Source organism: Cucurbita pepo, chromosome LG02 (genome assembly GCF_002806865.2).
Source record: "Cucurbita pepo subsp. pepo cultivar mu-cu-16 chromosome LG02, ASM280686v2, whole genome shotgun sequence".
Classification (NCBI taxonomy): domain Eukaryota; kingdom Viridiplantae; phylum Streptophyta; class Magnoliopsida; order Cucurbitales; family Cucurbitaceae; genus Cucurbita; species Cucurbita pepo.
In genome coordinates this window covers 12,510,225-12,529,629 of record NC_036639.1, presented here as the reverse complement: position 1 = coordinate 12,529,629, position 19,405 = coordinate 12,510,225, and the positions used below count along the sequence as shown (strand labels likewise).

Genomic DNA, 19,405 nt, shown 5'->3' with positions numbered 1-19,405 from the left:
GTGGGACATCACAGTCTATGAATAAGTTATTTAATAGAAAGGAAGGGATAGAAAAGAGAAAAATCATGAAACCCGACTTTTTACAAACTTCAAAACCCATTTCAAGTTTCTACTCGGGGCAGAATAGGTTTAAATCTTATCATAAATTCATGTTACATTTTTGTCGATCGATTACAATAATTCAGTTAATAATTTTTATTTTTAAAGAATAAAAATTTAAAATTGTATACGAATTTAATCTACACATTTTATATATTTATCTAACTATATGCTAAATCAGACTTTAATCCATAGATATAGTAACTCAACTAATTAAATTAAATTATATTATTTATAGTAAGATTTAAAAAGGATTAAAAATAGTGGTTGGATAAAATATTTGAAAGTTTATAATTAAAATAAAATATTCACCGTTTAATATAAAAAAAATCATATAAACACAAATTAAGAATTAAATCTAAAAATTAATTAAAAAANACAAAAGTTCTTATTACGGCCCAAAACCTGGAGAAAGCGGGCAAGCCATTTAAGAGGAGAAATCAACAAAGCTGCGTTGAGCTAATATACTCAGAGGTGAAAAGGCCGAGGGTGGCTTCCATGGCTGTCATTTACTAGCCGATTTTGAGTTACAGTAGAAAAGTTCATTGGAGAAGATTTTGATAGAGGAACTCCTTTATATGGGTCATTTTTCTTGAGCAATAGGTCAAAGTTTAGGCTTAATCTGAAAATGGGAATGTCAAGCTCGGATATGGCGGCGATGTACACTCTGCTGATGAATTCAATGAGTGGTGATGCGGGTGTTCGCAAGCAGGCGGAGTTGGCGCTATCCGGCACCGATAGTCGGTCTGGGTTTTGCTCTTGTCTTTTGGAGCTGATCACGTCGCCGGATTTAGTTTCTCAGGCTGATATTCGTCTCATGGCATCCGTTTATTTGAAGAACAGCATTAATCGTTATTGGAGGACTAGTAGTAGACGCTCAATCCCGGATACTTGGTCGTCCCATCATGTCTCTCCTTTGTTTTTCTCTTGTTCTGATTAATTTGGCATCTTCCCATTCTCATGTTGTTTTAATTTCTGAGTTTCAGTGGAGTTGGGAATGATGAGAAGGTTCATATCAGGAAAAAGCTCTTGTCTCACTTGAGAGAACCAGATTATAAGGTATGAGTAATTATTTACTCTCCTGTTTGTCTCTCTCTGAAGATGAAGAAGAGTAAAACATTGCTTAAACAGAAAGTGCTTTATCGACATGTTCACTAAGTGTTTTTCTTGTTCTGTGGGTTCTCTATGTTTGTCTCTCAACAGATAGCAGCAATTTTGGCAGTCATCATTTCTAAAATCGCCCGCATTGATTATCCCAGGGAATGGTATTATTAATCTCTATAATGTTACTCAAAAGTGGCTAATTGATCATCTAACTCCGTTTTCATTATATTTGTAGTTGATGTCTTTAAATGCAGTTTATTTGGTTCATGTATTGGCTTTCTCATAGTTCAAGATTTTGATGATAATGGCGAAAATGATGTATGGAGATTAGGCCGCTGTAGTGCTGCCAACGATATGAACAAGAAAAATTGTAGCTTGGTTGTCACTGTTACGTTCTGTAGTTTTATTTTGTATAGGTTGCCTAGGAAAGGAACACAAGGAAATCGGGTTCTAGAGGAAGAAGGGAGCTTGGAAATCTTCCTCGCACATGGGACCATGTGAAACAAGACATTAGGTTCTTTGAAGGAAAGACTTATCCTTGATGATTATTTTCTCTTGAGATGTGACTTGTGAGTAGTCTTGGTTCTTTGGCTAGGATAATTGTTGTTAAAAACTCCTTGCCGTTTATTCGGAGTTACTTTGGTGGGTTCTTATTAAGCCTAACTACCTTCGGAAAAATACCATTGTCAGGACATATGTAAGGCAAGGTCATATGAAAGTATCTTGTTCTCGGTGTAGCTCTAGAAATTCTTGCTTTGGTACTCCTAACTTGAAAATTTCATAAAGATGATTCTAGCATGCTTATATATATATATATGAAACGTGAAAGAATAGTTTGGTCTGTGCTCACCATGTGGCTACATATTCTTGTCATCAAAGATGCACACATTCAAGTAATGATTCTTGGTTCTTCTATTTAGGAGAAGATTTATTTGATTGAGAGATGGGGTTTACTCGTCATACATCAATCAAATTTGTTTCTTATTAAAAAAGAAGAGACAGAATTCACTCTTCTACCCTTGCTTCAAGATTTTGATAACTATGGGCTTTGCACAGTGAAAATGAGAGTATGTTTTTCTTCATTTAAAAAAAAAAAAAATTATTTAGTTATGTCTTTTTATGTTATGAAACTCTCTGGAAGGCTTGGAGTGTAAGGGTCTTGTATGGCTTTTTCTCCCCTCATCGTAGAACGATAAAGTCAAAAGGAGGAATCCTCGTCTATTTTTCAGTTCAAGTTGCTGTCTTTTGTCTTGTAATGCTCACTGAGCAGACCCTGATTGATCCATATCTAGTCATTGCAAGCTTTGACTGGCTCTGGAGGAAGTTTTCTTGGCAGTCTCATAAGCAAATACATGTGCTCAGAAAATAATCTAGATTATTTGTGATTTCTCTAGTCCAGACTACTAGACAAGGCTTGTCTTGCCAGATCAATGGCCCCTCCATTGATTTTTGGGGATTTTCTTAGAAGGAAAAAGGGGACTCATTAATAATGTGGAAAGGTTCTTAAATCTGCTTTTGAAAAGTTATTTCTTCGTATCTTTCTTCCTCTTGGAGACTTAAACGCAAAGTTCATTTGTAAATTATTTGAGTTGTCTAGTTGGGTGCCAGCATTATGACCTCGCTCTTTTCCCTCGTATTTGTTCCTTTCTAACTGCTCTTTTAAATATATGAGGTAAGATAGTCTGACATGCTAACTTGTGTGCTATTATGATTAACACAGGCCAGACCTCTTCCCTACGTTGATTCAACAACTTCAATCTGCAGATGTTCTTTTAAGCCACCGAATTCTTATGGTTTTATTTCGAGTTCTGAAGGAATTATCTAGCAAGCGACTTACTTCAGACCAAAAAAATTTTGCACAGGTATTAACTGTCTTAATTGTATTTTTTGATCTTGGCACATAAATCCTATTAGTTAAATATCTATTATTAGTTTTTTGAATGATATCTATTATTAGTTTTTTGAATGATATCTATTATTAGTCTTTACTTATTCTTATTCTATCCTTTGTATGATTTAGAGTGTGAGAGTCATTTTTTACATTCTCGTTATTAAATGCAACTATGTCTCACTCTTGGAATTTGGCAGATATCAATGCATTTCTTTGATTATGGGTGGCACCTCTGGCAGAGTGATGTACAGAAGATATTACATGGGTTTTCTACCCTTTCAGGAAGCTATAACCCAAATGAGCTGAATCATGAGGAACTTCATTTAATTTGTGAGAGATGGTTGTTTTGTTTAAAGATAATACGCCAATTAGTAGTTTCAGGATTTCCAAGCGATGCCAAATCAGTGCAGGTTGGTTCTATTCCCTTTCTCTTTTGAGTTCGTTGTGCCTGTGCTCAAGTTAATGTAATTTATCACTATCTTGTAGGAAGTCAAGCCAATCAAGGAAGTTTCTCCTGCACTGTTGAATGTTCTTCAGTCATTTCTTCCTTTCTGTGAGAATTCTTCTTCTTCTGTCTAATTTCGTTAGTTTTATGTTCTGCTTGAATCTTGTTGAGGCCATTTAGATTCTCTTCGCAATGGGACATATGTTGAATTGTTTAATGTAACTTCTTTTGTAGATTCTTCCTTTCAAGAGAGAAATTCCAAATTTTGGGACTTCATAAAAAGAGCTTGCATAAAATTGATGAAAGTTTTGATTGCATTACAAGGAAGGCATCCTTATTCATTTAGTGACAAGTCCGTTCTTCCACCTGTCATCAATTTCTGCTTAAATAAAATAACTGATCCTGAGCCTTATGTGTTGTCTTTCGAGCAATTCTTGATACAATGTATGGTAATGGTAAAGAATATTCTTGAATGTAAGGAGTACAAGCCTAGCCTTACAGGTCGAGTGATGGATGAAAATGGGATGACAGTAGAGCAGGTGAAGAAAAACATATCCAATGCTGTAGATGGTGTGTTAAATTCTCTTCTGCCCGGAGACCGTGTAATACACCTATGTGGTGTATTAATCAGGAGGTAAATGTACAAAATCAATCTCAAATGTCTCAGGCTTGAAGCATGTAATATTGTGGTTTTACTTATTATTAGGTCAGCTGTAATTTAAAATGTTATATGCTTCGATTCTCCTTGTCTGTGAAGTAAACAACAGTGCTGTCAAATTCTTTTAAGACTCTTTCTGTTTTAAAAAATGTGACGTCTTTTTTCCTCTATCCTTACGAAAGATAGTTCATTTATGATTTTCTTTGGAGGGATAAAAATTGATTGAAAGGATTGTCATTTGGAGCAAAGAATTCTTTAGTGATTTGAGGGATGGTAAAGTATTTTCTACTGCACCTATAGGATTTGGATTAGGTTCAGAAATACTCTTGATCTGAAGCAACGATTTAGTCCTGAACTTAAGTAATGTTATGATTTAGTCTCCCTATTTTCAAACTTGGAACAGATTGGTCCTTATAGTTTATTATTTTGTAAGGTTTTATTCTTTACCATGTAAATCTTAGGATTTAACTATTTTTTAATTGTTAGTATTTTATTTTTGTGTTTAGGTCAATAAACAAACTATTACATAATTGAAGGTACATGGACTAAATCATCTCATATTACATACTAAAGCTTAAGGACTATATTGTTAATTCTATGAAATTTTAAGAATTAAAAGTGTTTTAACCATTTGGGATTATATGGGGATGATATAATGCCACTGCAAGTGTACTCATGTTACACTCATGGCAAAAAGGAGTCACATATGGAACCCATTAGTCGAATTTTCTTTATGCAATTTTTTTCCCTTCAGTTTCCATAGTGTAAGGAGGAGTCTTCTACCTTCATTTCTATTTTTAGTTATTTCCCTCGTTTTAGGAGAATGATTCTCCATGATTGAGTCATGGCTCCATTGGTATAGCAATGGTTGTAAGGACCCTACTTTCATTAATATTTTTAGTTATTTCCTTTGTTTTAGGAGGATGATCCTTAATGATTGAGTCCTGGTTCCATTGATGTAGCAATGGTTATTATAAAACTTGTATAAACAGTCATAAGCATCATGGTACCTAAAAATTTTCAATTTAGTGTTGAGTACTTTAACTGAGAGGTATTAAGGTTCCTCTATTTAAGCCTTACAATTATTCAAAGTAGGTCGAAAGAAGAATTCTACTTCCCCCACACAAATACCGTTTACCTTCACTTACGAGAGACCCATAATTTAATTGCAGACTTGGGCCCATAACAATTTGGTATCTGCGCCAAGAGTTATAGACCTTTTATTTATAGAATTTTTAGTTACAGAGGTGATTTCTTGTCATATCTTTTAGCATTGAGGAGGAAATCCTCAATTTTTTTTAATGCCCCAGAACTGCAGCCCCCAGTAAGCCTTAAAAGAACACACGCCTCTTTTTAACTAAAGTCGGACACAAACAAAAGAAAGAAGAAAAGGGTCATGATGATGATATGCCGAGAAGGTTTTTAGAACTTTTGGAGCTCGAGCTCAGTGGAACTCTAATATTTCCAGATAACCTAAAACATGTAGGCCAACGAGAGGGTACTTTTAGAACCTCTTTCGTCACATAGTCAGGAAATGGGTTCATGAACCATGTGCAGAGAGGGAGCAAGGTCAGGAAGATTCTTTCTCTGAGGGCGTCGTGGTTCATTATTGTGCTTACACACTAGGCTATTCTTCTCCAAAAGCTCCGTAGGACCCCACCCAAAAACAACTCGGAGCCTAAACTAAAAAGAAGAGAGTTCAGTCTCTTCCGTCTGAGGTGGAGGGAAAAATCTGAGGTCTTCCTCCCTGCCGTGCATAAATAGCATGTAGGAATTACAAAATATTTATCCTAGAGCTCCTTCTTGGGTTCTCGTTGATTTTTTAGGAGTGTTTATACACACACACACACACATTTATTTTCTTATCGATGAGAAACAATTTCATTGAGATATGAAATTTACAAAAATGGTAAGATATCTATAAGGATTACAAACGGCTTTTTCCCAATTGGCAGTAGAGTGATCTGAGAGAAATTTTAACTGCTCTCGTCATTGGAGTAATTTGAATCTTTCCCAATTGGCAGTAGAGTGATCTGAGAGAAATTTTAACTGCTCTCGTCATTGGAGTAATTTGAATCTCTTGTCCGAGATAGTTTTCTTGGTGTTCTTTCTTTCTTTCTAACTCAAATTGGAACAAGCAAGAATCAAAGAAGGTTTAATGATTACTATGACAAGGGTGTTATTCGTACACGTGTTGGTGAAACTTACATTGCCTTCATACTTTAATTTTGGAGCTGAGAATTTATGGACTGTAGGTATGAATGTGGTGAAATATTGGGTTCTACATTCAAACAAGGGTTCTCTACTTTCCTTGTGAGGCTATAGGTTCAAATCCCCAGTCCCACATTTGATATACTATTCTAAAAACATTATTGGACTCTAAATTTTTTTGCTATTTCACTTGGTTTTGGCCTTCCCTATTTTATCTTTGCATAACACTGGCATTGATTTGAGAGGAGCTACTTGTTATCTATTTATTTTTACTGCTATTCTTAATATGGTATTATGTTCTTATTGTAAAGTGATTAAATCTCATGGCATTCACTTGGACAGGTATTTTGTTTTATCAGCAACTGATTTGGAGGAGTGGTACCAAAACCCAGAGTCTTTCCATCATGAGCAGGATATGGTTTTGTGGACAGAGAAACTACGGCCATGTGCTGAAGCTTTGTATATTGTATTGTTTGAAAACCACAGTCAGGTATGCAAGATTTGTTTTTAAATTTTTCCTTATAATTATATACTTTCAATGTTTATAGTATTTATTTGTTTCTAGTTGAAATACGTGTAACGATCTTGATGTTATGTATAGCTTCTGGGCCCTGTTGTGGTTTCCATCCTCCGAGAGGCAATGAATGGTTGCTCAAGTTTAGTGACTGATATCTCTCCAGGATTGCTTCTCAAAGATGCTGCTTATGGTGCTGCTGCATATGTTTATTATGAGCTCTCTAATTACCTGAGCTTCAAAGATTGGTATAAGCTTTTTCCGTTTTGTATCACACTTTTCTATTTAGGAATACATAATTTGACCATAATTCATTGGCAATAAATACTAATTAAGGTGACTTGTTTAAATTTCTTCAGCTGTTTAAAGTTTACATTAGATTGCTTCTTCTCTTTTATTTTTAATTAAAATGTTTATTTTATTTTTATTTTATTATATATGTATATGTATATGTATGCATGCATGTATATATGGTTGAGGAGGAAGGGAAGGGTGAAGCATGCATGAACTAGGTGGTTGGATGGGCATATGAAACGTTAGAAATATACAATTCCATAGTTTACAATTTCTATCAACTTGTTGACGTTTTATCAATATTTCTGGAAATTGAGATGTTCAATATTGATATTGATGTAACCTTCTGTTTGAAGTTTGATTGAGTTTTCAACAAGCCTCAACCAATTACAAGTACAACTATATTGCTTTTGATGAAGTACCCACCAATGTATAAACGAACTGTCGAAAAAGGAAAGCTAACTAAGTAATGGTTAAAATATACTTAATCCAAACAATTAGTTTGACCATAAGCCAAAAGACTGAACATTCCCTACATCAGATATGAGGTAGTGATTTCTTCTTTTAACAAAAAATGAAAAAGAGGATTGTATTGTGTACCCCTTGTTTCTCTATGTGCTATGAGAGTCGGAGAGGGCTCATCCCTCAAAAGGCGGGTGGAACAAAAGCTTTTCTGGTTTTATGAGTGATTTAGGGATAAAGGTGGAAATAGAGGAGATTAGTAGAGGCAAGTCTTAAAAAGTTAATGTGAACTTGGGGGCCATTGGCTAATGTGGCCTGTCGGTGGTGAGTTAATAAGATGAGTCTCTTCCTGAGGTGGTAGGTAAGTAGGTGAGGGGTCTGGAACTTGGAAAGAATTTGTCCACTGGATCAATACAAAGATGAATCTTCTGAAGAAGTTTGTGAATAAAGAAATAGCATATATTGTTGAAAAAATTATTAAAAGATTCTTGTGGAAACCTCATCTTTTCTGGTATCATCCTGAACTTTTTCCTAATCGTTGGTCTAGTGTGTTTTCTCACTTTCTATTCGTATCTTCTTAGTCTATTCTTTATCTGTTCTGTTCGTTAATTGCTTTCCGTTGTGAAACTTCTTATTTATTGGTCTATTAGTAGGGGCATCATAAAGAGGATTACAAAGGCAACTTCCTCTACAGTATTTTCATTATGTATATATATATTTTTTGAGAAACCAACAGAATATTCATTAATTCCTAGGTTTAATGGCGCATTATCCCTTGAAATCTCAAATGATCATCCAAACATGCGTATCATCCGTCGGAAAGTTGCACTGATATTGGGACAATGGGTGTCTGAGGTACTGTGTTAATATATATGTGCATATATTTTTTCTGAGGGAATATTGACCACTCGCAGTGTATGTCATTATGGTCAAGATGTTGTTTACCTGTCGTTATAATGGTCAAGATGCTGTTTACCTGTCGTTATAATGGTCTACTGATCTGAAAGCTGTTAACATTATCTCGTGTTCTGCAAGTAGATCAATTTTTACTTAAATGTTCCAGCTTGCAACCTAGATTAAAAATTGTAAACAAATAGTATGTTACTTAGTTATCAAAGAGAAGAAACTCAATTTTTATTCAAATTCAATGTAAGTTCATCAGACGGAACTAGGCTATAAATTTCCAAAATCAGCAATCTGAATGTCAGTCAACATATAAAGGCCTAAATACTCTTACATCAACGTATATAAAGGGGTAGAATTAACGAAATTTCATTAAAGATTGTTGCCAGGTTGTTGGATAATTGCCACATGGATCTTGGCGTTTCATTATAGGCTGTAGCCTCGATGCTCGAATGTTGTCTCTTGATTCTTATGATGACCTCTCTAGCGAGGGGCATTTCCCACCTTATTTTATTTTTTCTTGATCCTCTCTTTTATTCTTCTTTATTATTGGCTAGTATGTGAAACATTGTATGTATTGTATTATCTTTATTGTTAAGCGTAATATACAAAATTGCAGTTCATTCAGAAATCTCAACCATCACAAAAGGAAATAGGGTACTGAAATTTAGTGAAAATACCAATGTGTTCAGTTTTTGGAACTTTAGCAACATAGCCATTCGGGACTGCAGGAGCTCTTTCTAAGGCTTGGGGATATCATTTATTATGAGTTTGTGAAGATAATTTTACCTTTTCTGCAAAACTAGTATATTCCAATTTATAATACTGAAATTGAGCCTTTTGTTGTTTTGCATTAATAGGTTAAAGATGATACGAAAAGACAAGTGTATTGTGCATTGATCCGATTACTTCAGGATAAAGATTTGTCTGTTCAGGTATGATTCAAACTATCATAAGTATGTAACATCATCATTTTTCTCGTTTTTTTTCTCTTTATAAATTTGACACAGCCCTTCTGTTACTAACAACTGAAGTTAAACATTCCTTGACTTAGTTGGCAGCTTGTCGGTCTTTGTGTTTACATGTTGAAGATGCAAACTTTTCAGAAGAAAAATTTACTGATCTTCTACCCGTGTGTTGGGAATCATGCATTAAACTGGTAGATGAAGTTCAGGAGTTTGATTCAAAGGTAGCACTATCTGCTCTTTAAAAATATGTTCAGTTTCAGATCGTCACTTTTGAAGTTTGCTTTTAACATGTTCCTCCATTTTCTTATTAGCTTTTTATTTTTATTGTTTGGGCTAAGCATAGCTTTAATTGTCTCTTTGATTCCCACGGTCCTTAAAAAATGATGTTCGCTCATTATAGTCACAGCTTTTTGAAAAATCCCTTCGAGATAAACATTATCAATATTAAATGCCCATTGTTTAGTAGATTAGACTTATCTGGGAAGGAAAGTATGAAGTGAGGTTGTGTAAGTTAATTGAAATGTCGTGTAATCCTTAGAGAGTGGTGAATCAGGCATTGGAAGCATGATGAGAAAAAATAAGGCGATTTGGCAAAATGGTTTTGATAATTCCTAAGAAAATGTAGCAAGCTATGACATGAGATAGTTACTAGTATCTATAGGTTAGAGTAACTGTTTGCCCAAGGAAAGAAATCTGCAATCCGAAGTCCACGGTGGGATTTTTTTCCCTATTAAGAAAGAACATGGTTCATTAACGTAATGAAATGCACAAAAGGGGTAGAGAGACGCCATAGAAGCTAATGGGATTTACAAAAATCCCCTCCAATTAATACATGTATTATTTACAAAGTAATTAAAAAACATTTTTTTAAATATTTGTGAGTGTCCAAGCTAGCTTCTGTATACTTTGACTGATTTCACAGAACATCCGTTTGACCTAACACATTTAATTGAGAAGAAAACTCATGGTAGATGGTGTTTACGGGACTGATAGTCTCTCCTAGATTCTTTTCGTCTCCGGGTGGCCTGGTTCAACCTTACTGCTGCAAATGTAAAAAGAAAGCAAGGGACAAAGGTTAGGATATTGTTGTTGTAAGAAAACAAGAATACATACACTTTGGGGCAGAAGACTTTATTTTCCTTGAGAGAATACAACAATTCTCCTTGCACGCTTGAAGATCACCTACACATCCTGTAGCTTCATATAAGGAAGAGGAAAGAAGAAGGAACACTCTCACTTGTCAAGAAACCCCTTGCTTGTGTGACACGTGTACCTTAAATCCATTCTCATCCTAATTGCCTGTAACCAAGAATTACCGTACTTCTATTAAGAGTGCTATTAGGATGGAATTAGGAATGTTTTTAGGGTATTAAGGGTATGTTAGTAATAAACCAAGGAGTTTGTTAGGAGAGTTTGATATAAATAGTGTGAATGAGAAAGGATGAAGGTAGAAAATCATTTAGACAGTTTAGGTTTGAGTGAGAATGCTGAAGAGAGAGAGAGAGTCCAAATACCTTGAATTTCTTCGACTAATTTGGGTGTTCCCTTTCGGACTTCCCTTCAAGGTTTTTAAAACGGGTCTACTAGGTAGAGTTTTCCACACCCTTATAAAGAAGGTTGTTTTCTCTCAAGACTATCTTTGGATGATAATGTGGATTTATACTCTGACCAAACCTGTGGTGATGGAAAAAAAAAAACATCATCTTGGAGGATCATCATCAAAAGGATTTTCCTTATCACGTCTTCTTTTATTAATTGTTGTGTGGGTTGTTTCTCTAAAAAAATATGTAGTATTATCCTTCGGAACTAAAGATGACATACTTGCTCCCTTTTCTTTAGGAGTCTTGCTTGACCTATATAGACTTGAAAGGAGTGAACTTTTCTCTTTGTACATTTTGCTTAATCTTAAAAAGAATCTATTAGAAGGAATTCAAATCTTTAATTTTTCTTATGTGGAAGTTCCTTTTTATTTTCTACAACTGGAGGTTTACTTGCGCGAGTTTTGGTTTCATTGGTTTTCTGCCTTTCTGGTACTTTTTTTTGCTTTAAAAATGGTCGAAAAAATTAAAATAAAAGTTGATGCTTATGTATCATTCAGATGTCATTCTCTATTTTTCAATGTATCTTTTTGTTTGACTACATCTGTGTTATACGTCTTTCTTCAGGTTCAAGTTCTAAATTTAATATCGGTTCTGATTGATCGTGTCAGTGAAGTGATTCCATATTCGAATGTGTTGATATCATTTTTTCAGAAGGTAAGCTATATTTTTCTGTACAGTGCCCACTGTATAAAATAAGTTATTGCCTAGCCTCTATTACAACATGTGCATGATGAACTGACAAGTGGACTAAAAATCACATCATGATCCACAGATACCAAAATTTGGGGGGAAGGGTATTATTACAATTTCAATCCTAAATTTATCCCAAAATAGTTTTCTTAGCCAATTTTAAACGACAAATTTCACACGAGAAAGGAAAGGCTTAATACCATGAGAACTATATCCATAAAGGCACATACAAGCATCGCATTCGAATTCATAAAACATAATGTATTGACTATTGTTGACAAGTCGTAGATAATCCTAGTTCGAAAAACAGCACATCTAACTACTTGTTTTGAGATATGGAGATGCTAAAAAAAGAAGCTATCACATTATACTTGAAGATGTTAAATAATCAGAACTGAATACAATCAAAAGACTCTGGAAACTGGATGTAACTTATGGTGTCTTGTTTTTTGTTTATCCTCTAATTTTAGATATCTGTGTATGTTTACTTGTTTGAAGAAGTTTGCATGCAACTATCATACAAATTGAAGTTTCTAATGGATTATTACTAAAAAATATGAGCGCAGTCATGCCAACCTAAACCTACCTGAACTGGCTAAGACATATACCGTTAACTAATAAATTAGACGTTTGAATCCTTGACCCCATATGTTGAACTCAAAGTATATCTATTATCTAGCTATCTAGCTATCTATTATATACATATTTTAGCACGATTAGTCGCAAAATGGGCTTGCTCTAAAAGACCGTTTAATTACATTGGTGTCCATGCATCTTTGGTCTTGTAATCCCATGAATAACTATGGTTTCCTTTGTATAGATGTAAATTAGTGATACGTCACTTTATGTTATCAAATTGATTTTGGTTTGTTATGCCGTGTCTTCATTCAAGCTTTAAAGTTTTGTTTTTAAAATTTTGTTTTGAAGCCAGATTATTTGAGTACGTCTAAATTAGCCTCTTGTGGTTTACCACCCATTGTCCATCTAAATAGGTTTGGGAGGAATCTTCTGGTGAAAGCCTCCTACAGATTCAGCTTCTTATTGCTCTGCGGAATCTTGTGGTTGCCCTTGGTTATCAATCACCCGTTTGCTACAACATGTTAATGCCCATTTTGGATAGGAGCATTGACGTAAATCATCCAGATGAAATCAATCTTCTAGAAGATAGCCTGCTGGTACTAGTTTGATAATCTATTTAATTTGTTATTATATTTCTTTGATCCTCTATCGCCGCTGAAAAGTAAAATTTCATACAGTTTGATAATCTATTTAATTTGTTATTATATTTCTGCGTCCTCTATTGCCGCTAAAAATAAAATTTCATACAGTTATGGGAAGCTACAGTTTCTCATGCTCCTTCATTGGTTCCTTCTCTGCTATCATATTTTCCTCGACTTGTGGATATCATGGAAAGGAGTTTTGATCACTTGGAGGTTAGGCTTCTTCTATCATGTCTTAGAATTAAGTTGGATTCTAATTGTTCTCTTTCTTCTTTACAATTTAATAGGATATTGTTTTGGAATCCTTTCATTTTTCAGCCCTCTGATATTTTTCATTTCTTTCAGTGAAATAGCATCCTAATGAAAAAGAAAGTAATTCTAATGTACTATGCTCCCATGTGAAAATGTAGAGATTTAGTTGCTTATTTAAGAAAGTGATGAACGCGTTCAACACACAACCCTCTGTGTCCCATGTGCCAGTGGTAGACTGTATTTTCAGGGGATATTTTTTGGGTCTTGGAATGGCCAGTGCTTTCCAAATTAGTAAAGAATTTGGTCAAGTGAAAGGGATTGAGATAAATGAGTAGCAATGTTCCCATTTTCACATTGAGGCTACTTTGAGTGGTTGGACATTAGGCTTCGAAGAGCTAGAGAAAGTATTTTTGGTTGTTTAGGTCATGTAATTGAAAGTGATTACAAAGAAAGCTTGCAGATTGTTACCTTGTTTCTGTGTTAATTCAGTGTTCAGTCTATTGTTCTTTCCATAAGCATTTTAAATCGTCTTAAATCAGGTTGCCATCAACATAATTGAGACTTACATCCTCTTGGGGGGGAATGAATTTATAAGCATGCTTGCTTCTAGCATCGCAAGAATTCTCGATTTGATTATTGGCAACGTCAATGATAGAGGACTGCTTTCAACATTTCCAATTATTGACCTTCTGGTGCAGGTATGAGTCTGCATATTTATTTTTTTCAGATCAGAATTAGTATCGATACCAGCAAAATTTTGTCCTTTATTTAGACAGAACTAAAGAAGTTTATTTTGATATGGTCATGAAAATTTAGGGTGGTTATTGAGATTTAAATGCTAAACATTCAAGTATAAAATTGCATGATTTTTTTTTTTTTTTTTTTGGACTTTTTATCTTCTAAGGTTCTGTCTCTTTTAGAAGTTTGTTTAGTATTTTCTACGCAAATTGTTGTTCTAAGAAGATACCTCCTTTTATTAAGATTAGTAATATATTTGTCGATGAGAAAATATATAAAAAGGAGGGCTGTGTATGATAGGAAGGCCATCCTGACCTACAATGCTATGGAGACTACAAAAATACTTTCCAACAAACCATAATAGAAAGAAAAGAAATTGGAAACATCACAAAAAATGATTAGAGATGACCAAAAGGTGCTGAAGATATATCTATCTATCTATCTATATATATATATATATATATATATATATATATATATATATATATTTCTTTTCTTTTCTTTTTTTTCTTTTTTTTTAATTAAACCATAACATCCTCACATTCTTCAGGGGCCTTGATTATATAGAAGTTGGGGAACTTTCACCTTTCTTAGCCGTTCTTCTTGAATTAACTAGGACACCATCTAGGAGCAACTTGAATCACCAAAGGGACTTTTATATTCGTTCAGAACTGTCCACCTTCGCCACATTAACTATCTGTCTTGACAGAATTATCTTTCCTCATTTCTAGGGAAAAATCAATTCACTGAATTTAGGACTTCCCACCTCCCTAAATAATGTTGAAGTTTCAAGATCAGATTTTTTTTTTTTTCCCAAATAAATAATCAATAGTCCTCTTTCTTTAACTCTCAGTTAAATAAGTCTTAAACCTTCCATCCAGAAATAAAGAAGTATTAGTGGAATAGTTTTGAATTAGCATATCATGTATAAGAATAAGATTCCACTCTCAGTTAAACAATTATATTTTCAGTTGTGCACGAAGGATGTTCATGTTGTGATGCATTGTTAATTTATTTATTCTGTTAGACTCAATTAATAGGTATTTTCAAGTCTATATGGCAATAAATTATCATCAGTTTTCTCAAATTCTAGATCGTGCTCTGTAGTGCAAAGACTTAAGAGCCGCTGTTAAATCTATACAATCCCAAGATTTCATTCTTGTTATTTTGCAGTGTTTTCCTGCTGTCGTGCCCCCAATGATAGGTAGCACCCTTCAGGTACGCTGAATACTTTTTCTGGGAAACTTCCATTTTGCTCCTTTTGTAACAATGTTAGACTTTCCAAGACGTTTGTGTTCTCTTTTAAACTTCTGTATCTTTTTTACGTTGGTGCTAGAAATTGATTGTTATATGCTTGAGTGGAAAAGACGAACGTGATCCTTCCAAGACATCAGTCAAGGCATCTTCAGCTGCCATCCTTGCGAGGGTTTTGGTGATGAATACAAACTATCTTGCCCAATTGATGACAGAACCATCCCTTACAGTGCTCCTCCAAAAAGAAGGAATCCAAACTGAAGAAAATATTCTTCTTTCTTTGGTTGACTTGTGGCTTGACAAGGTTAGTAGCGGGAAATCTTTTAGTTTGAAGTTAGTTAAGAGGGTTAGATCTCGTTTATGGATGCTTTTTGAATCAGAATAGAAGTCCCTTTGACAATTCTATTTTAGATTCTTTTGATGCTTGGTTGTATAATTAGTAGTCAAAGGGAGCATGGTGATCGCATTATCTATACACTTAGGAATTAGGCTCAAACTGAAGCATTCGTCTCAATACATCTTCCTGTTCTAAATTTTAAGGTCTGATGAAAAGGTTGAGTAGAGATAGGCCCACTTCTTGAATGCCTTAGGTTCAACATCAGTGATTCTGCGTTAACCTATCAACTTTATTTCTGGCCACAGGTAGACAATGTATCCTCAATTCAAAAGAAAATGTATGGGTTAGCACTTTCCATAATTTTGACTTTAAGACTGCCCCAAGTCCTTGATAAGCTTGATCAGATCTTGAGGTACATAATCTGACTAATCTTATTCATAGTTACAGTGTGAGTAGTTGTAAAGGTGTCTTTCATTTGGTTTTGATGTTTTAATTACTGTGTTTCAGTGTATGCACCACCGTCATTTTGGGTGGAACTGATGACCAAACAGAGGAGTCCAGGTGTGGTCACCTGATACTTTTGGTTTCCCATTTTTCATTGTTGAATAATATATTTGTGTACTAGTTCCTGGTTCTAATGTGCCATTCGTATAACCTATACCAGTGATGACTATACTAGCGCAGCTAATGATGTGGAAACTATACCAAGCAAGGAGATTAGAAGACGACAGGTTAACCTTCCAAGTTCTAGTAGTCAAATTATTAGATGAAGTATATGTAGTAGCTCTTTTCTTATGGATTTTTGTTCTCCTGTTAAGATCAAAGCTTCAGATCCTATTAATCAGTTGTCATTGGAAGATTCTGTACGTGGAAATCTTCAAACTTGTGCTTCACTCCATGGAGATTCCTTTAATGCAGCCATTAATAGCATGCATCCAGCAGCACTTGCACAACTTAAACAAGCCTTGAAAATGCCCTGATCTTTTCCCCTTGATGCTCCGACAGTTCCTTGTTGAGCTCTTCACCTCTCATGTTTTTCAATTGCACAAAGAGAGTAAGTTTTTCAACCATCTCTGAATGACCTCTGACAATAATCACCGTAGAATATACTGTCAACAAGTAATGACTGTTCTTTCCAATTACTTAATAGTTATAGATTCAGTTGAACATAAAAAATCTCTTCGCATTTTTTCAATTTACTTTATAATACAGTGGAGTAGTTTTCTAACACACAGCCTTCCGTTGGGCCACGCCCCTAGTTCATCTATGCATGCATTTCTGGAAGGAGGATGACCATTTCCTTATACCAAGGGTTATCTGAATCCATTTTTGGCGATATAAAATCCCTAAACTTTTGTATTCAAGTTCGTATCTATTTGGTCTCTTAACGTTTAAAAGTGTCCAATAAACCTTTGAACTTTCAATTTTGTGGTCGATGCTGCTATGTATTTGAAATTTTAAAAAGTAATTGATACAAAATTGAATTTTATATCTAATGAGACCTTAAGTTTTCAATTATGTAGTGGTCAATAAATTTAAAAATTTTGAATGGATCAAGGATCTATTAACACAAAATTGAAATAACTGGTATCTGTCAGGCTAGAACTTTCTTTGTGTATCATGTACTCTAATCATTTTTTCTGCCTTTCCTTGCTGCTTGAATTTATCTTTATGATGTTTATTTTCCGTGCAGGTGGTTTCGAAGATTTTTGGATGGTTTGTAAATCTTTGTTAATTTTAATTGATTGGGTTGGCTTCATTTATCAGTTTTGTATGGAAAGCTTGCTTGTGTGTATATATATATATATATATATATATATCATCTTAAAGTACAAACTCTTGCTACTATATATTTGCAAGGCGAAGGAAGAAGCAATGCAATGCACGGAGGTCTTCACAGAAGGAAAATGGAAACCAGAGACTTCAGAGAAGACTTTCAAAGCTCTTATCAACAGTACTTTTTCATAGTGGAAAGTTTTGTTCTCAACAGTACGTTCCAAAACTCGAATCATCAAGTCTGAGTTTGTAATATATCTCTACTTTTTTCTTTCCCCTTTTTGCTATTTTACTGAGATGAACGAATATGGAAGAAAGAGGTGAGAAATGTGACCATACAGGCGAGAAACAAAGATCAAACACAGAAAATCAAAAAGTTTATTGGTTTCTGTTGGATTTGATTGGATTTTCAGGTCATTGAATCTTTCTTTCTACACTGATACCACAAGATATGCTTATCTGTTGATTGAGATATATGGGGGTTTCCTTTTTACCTTATGATGAATATGGATCTCTTCATAATGGGAGATTAAATATAGATGCCATGATTTGTTTCAGTGTCTTGCTCTGATGGGTTGTTTGCTGGTTGGATGAGTGATTTGTAGGGATGCAAGATATTCATGTTTTTCATGAGTTTTTTTTTTTTTTTTTTTTTTTTTTTTTTTTTTTTTTTTTTTTTTTTTTTTTTTTTTTTTTTTNATCGTTTCTGTTTTTTATTCCTTGCAGATGTCTGTATTTTTTGTTCAGAATATTGCACCATATTTGATGAGGGAGACTTGAACCTACACGTTCTTAAAAGAAATGAAATCTCTTAATCGTTTGCTAAATTATAAGTTCGGTCTCTTGACTTCTAGTTGTGTTTATGATGATGTTTTTACTTCGGTTAATGAAAATTTTTTCTGGCCATATTTTTTGAATAGGTTAGAAATTATTTCACATTTCAAATAATTATTGGAAAAAGAAGAGGTTAAATATCATTCGTCTTAGATTTCATCTCTTCCTAACATCAATTAACAATTAGGATCGACCTTCCATCTTGCTACTTTAGTCTTTGCCATCTTGTGAGAAAGTCAATTGTTTCATTTATTTCTTTTAATATCGATGAATGTGTAGGTTAATTTTCATACAACTTTATTATTTTTATAAGACAACGGTTTGATTCTGCTACATTTAGAAGCATACTAAATTCTACGTAATTGAGTGTCATAACTTCAACTCATTGTCTTAATTCTTTGAGAAGTTGACGTAATTGAGTGTCATAACTTCAACTCATTGTCTTAATTCTTTGAGAAGTTGATTGTTCAACGTTTGCAACTTAACAATTCCAAATAGACTTTCAAGCACTTAGAGATCATTTAATTGATGAAAATGAAAGAGACTTTGAATTTTGATCCATGTCATAACATTGCTATCACATTTAATTTGAATTGACTTTTTCTTTATTATCGGTATCACTTTAATTGTTACGAAGGAAAACGCTAACAAGAATTGCTAGACTTTTTTTTAAACACACAAATGTATGTTACATTTACATTCCATTACCAACTTAATCCTTTCAACAAGGACTCCGGCTATGATTTTTTAAACACAATATGAGGCTTCAATGCCAAATCAAAGGTTGCAAATTCTGAACAATAACTCAAAATTTATTACAACAGAAAAACACTTTACTCAGATCCTAAGAGAACTAACAAAGATCAAGCTTCATAGAAACACTTCATGAAATGTGATTCTTTATATATGTACAGAATGAAACAAATAACTTCAAGAACATACATCGATAAAAAGAAACATACTTTCAAGATTCCATTAAAAGAAATAGACCAAGTGGTGAGTATTACAATTTGGGGGAATGGGTATTACAATTTCTATCCCAAATTTATCCCAAAATAGTTTTCTTAGCCAAATTTAAACAACAAATTTCACCCGAAAGGAAAAGCTTAATACCATGAGAATTGTATCCGTAACGGGGCATACAAGCATCCCAT

At 34.1% G+C, this 19,405-nt stretch overlaps 1 protein-coding gene across 2 annotated transcripts; it reads left to right on the top strand.

Annotated features, from left to right (window-relative positions):
- The first annotated feature begins 509 nt into the window (after positions 1–509).
- On the top strand, positions 510–17,974 carry LOC111788569 (importin-11). Of its 2 annotated transcripts, XM_023668941.1 has the most exons (24): positions 510–993; positions 1,086–1,158; positions 1,303–1,364; positions 2,924–3,065; positions 3,292–3,504; positions 3,581–3,647; positions 3,774–4,173; positions 6,751–6,898; positions 7,010–7,170; positions 8,434–8,533; positions 9,442–9,516; positions 9,636–9,770; positions 11,715–11,804; positions 12,833–13,015; positions 13,169–13,273; positions 13,852–14,010; positions 15,224–15,268; positions 15,387–15,608; positions 15,947–16,053; positions 16,149–16,202; positions 16,306–16,372; positions 16,460–16,695; positions 17,335–17,357; positions 17,502–17,974. In XM_023668941.1, the coding sequence occupies exons 1-22, from the start codon at positions 728–730 to the stop codon at positions 16,619–16,621; spliced, it is 3,036 nt and encodes a 1,011-aa protein (XP_023524709.1). In that variant the 5' UTR covers positions 510–727; the 3' UTR covers positions 16,622–16,695; positions 17,335–17,357; positions 17,502–17,974. The 2 variants fall into 2 exon arrangements, with proteins under 2 accessions (XP_023524709.1, XP_023524707.1); XM_023668939.1 differs by having other exon boundaries at positions 511–993; positions 17,335–17,974.
- The last annotated feature ends 1,431 nt before the right edge of the window (positions 17,975–19,405 follow it).

Bases quoted from the DNA above. Each gene is read 5' to 3' on its own strand.
- LOC111788569 (XM_023668941.1), top strand. From the start codon at position 728: ATGGGAATGTCAAGCTCGGATATGGCGGCGATGTACACTCTGCTGATG. The intron at 9,771-11,714 runs GTAGCACTATCT...GTCTTTCTTCAG, and splicing joins TTCAGGAGTTTGATTCAAAG to GTTCAAGTTCTAAATTTAAT. The intron at 14,011-15,223 runs GTATGAGTCTGC...GTTATTTTGCAG, and splicing joins TTATTGACCTTCTGGTGCAG to TGTTTTCCTGCTGTCGTGCC.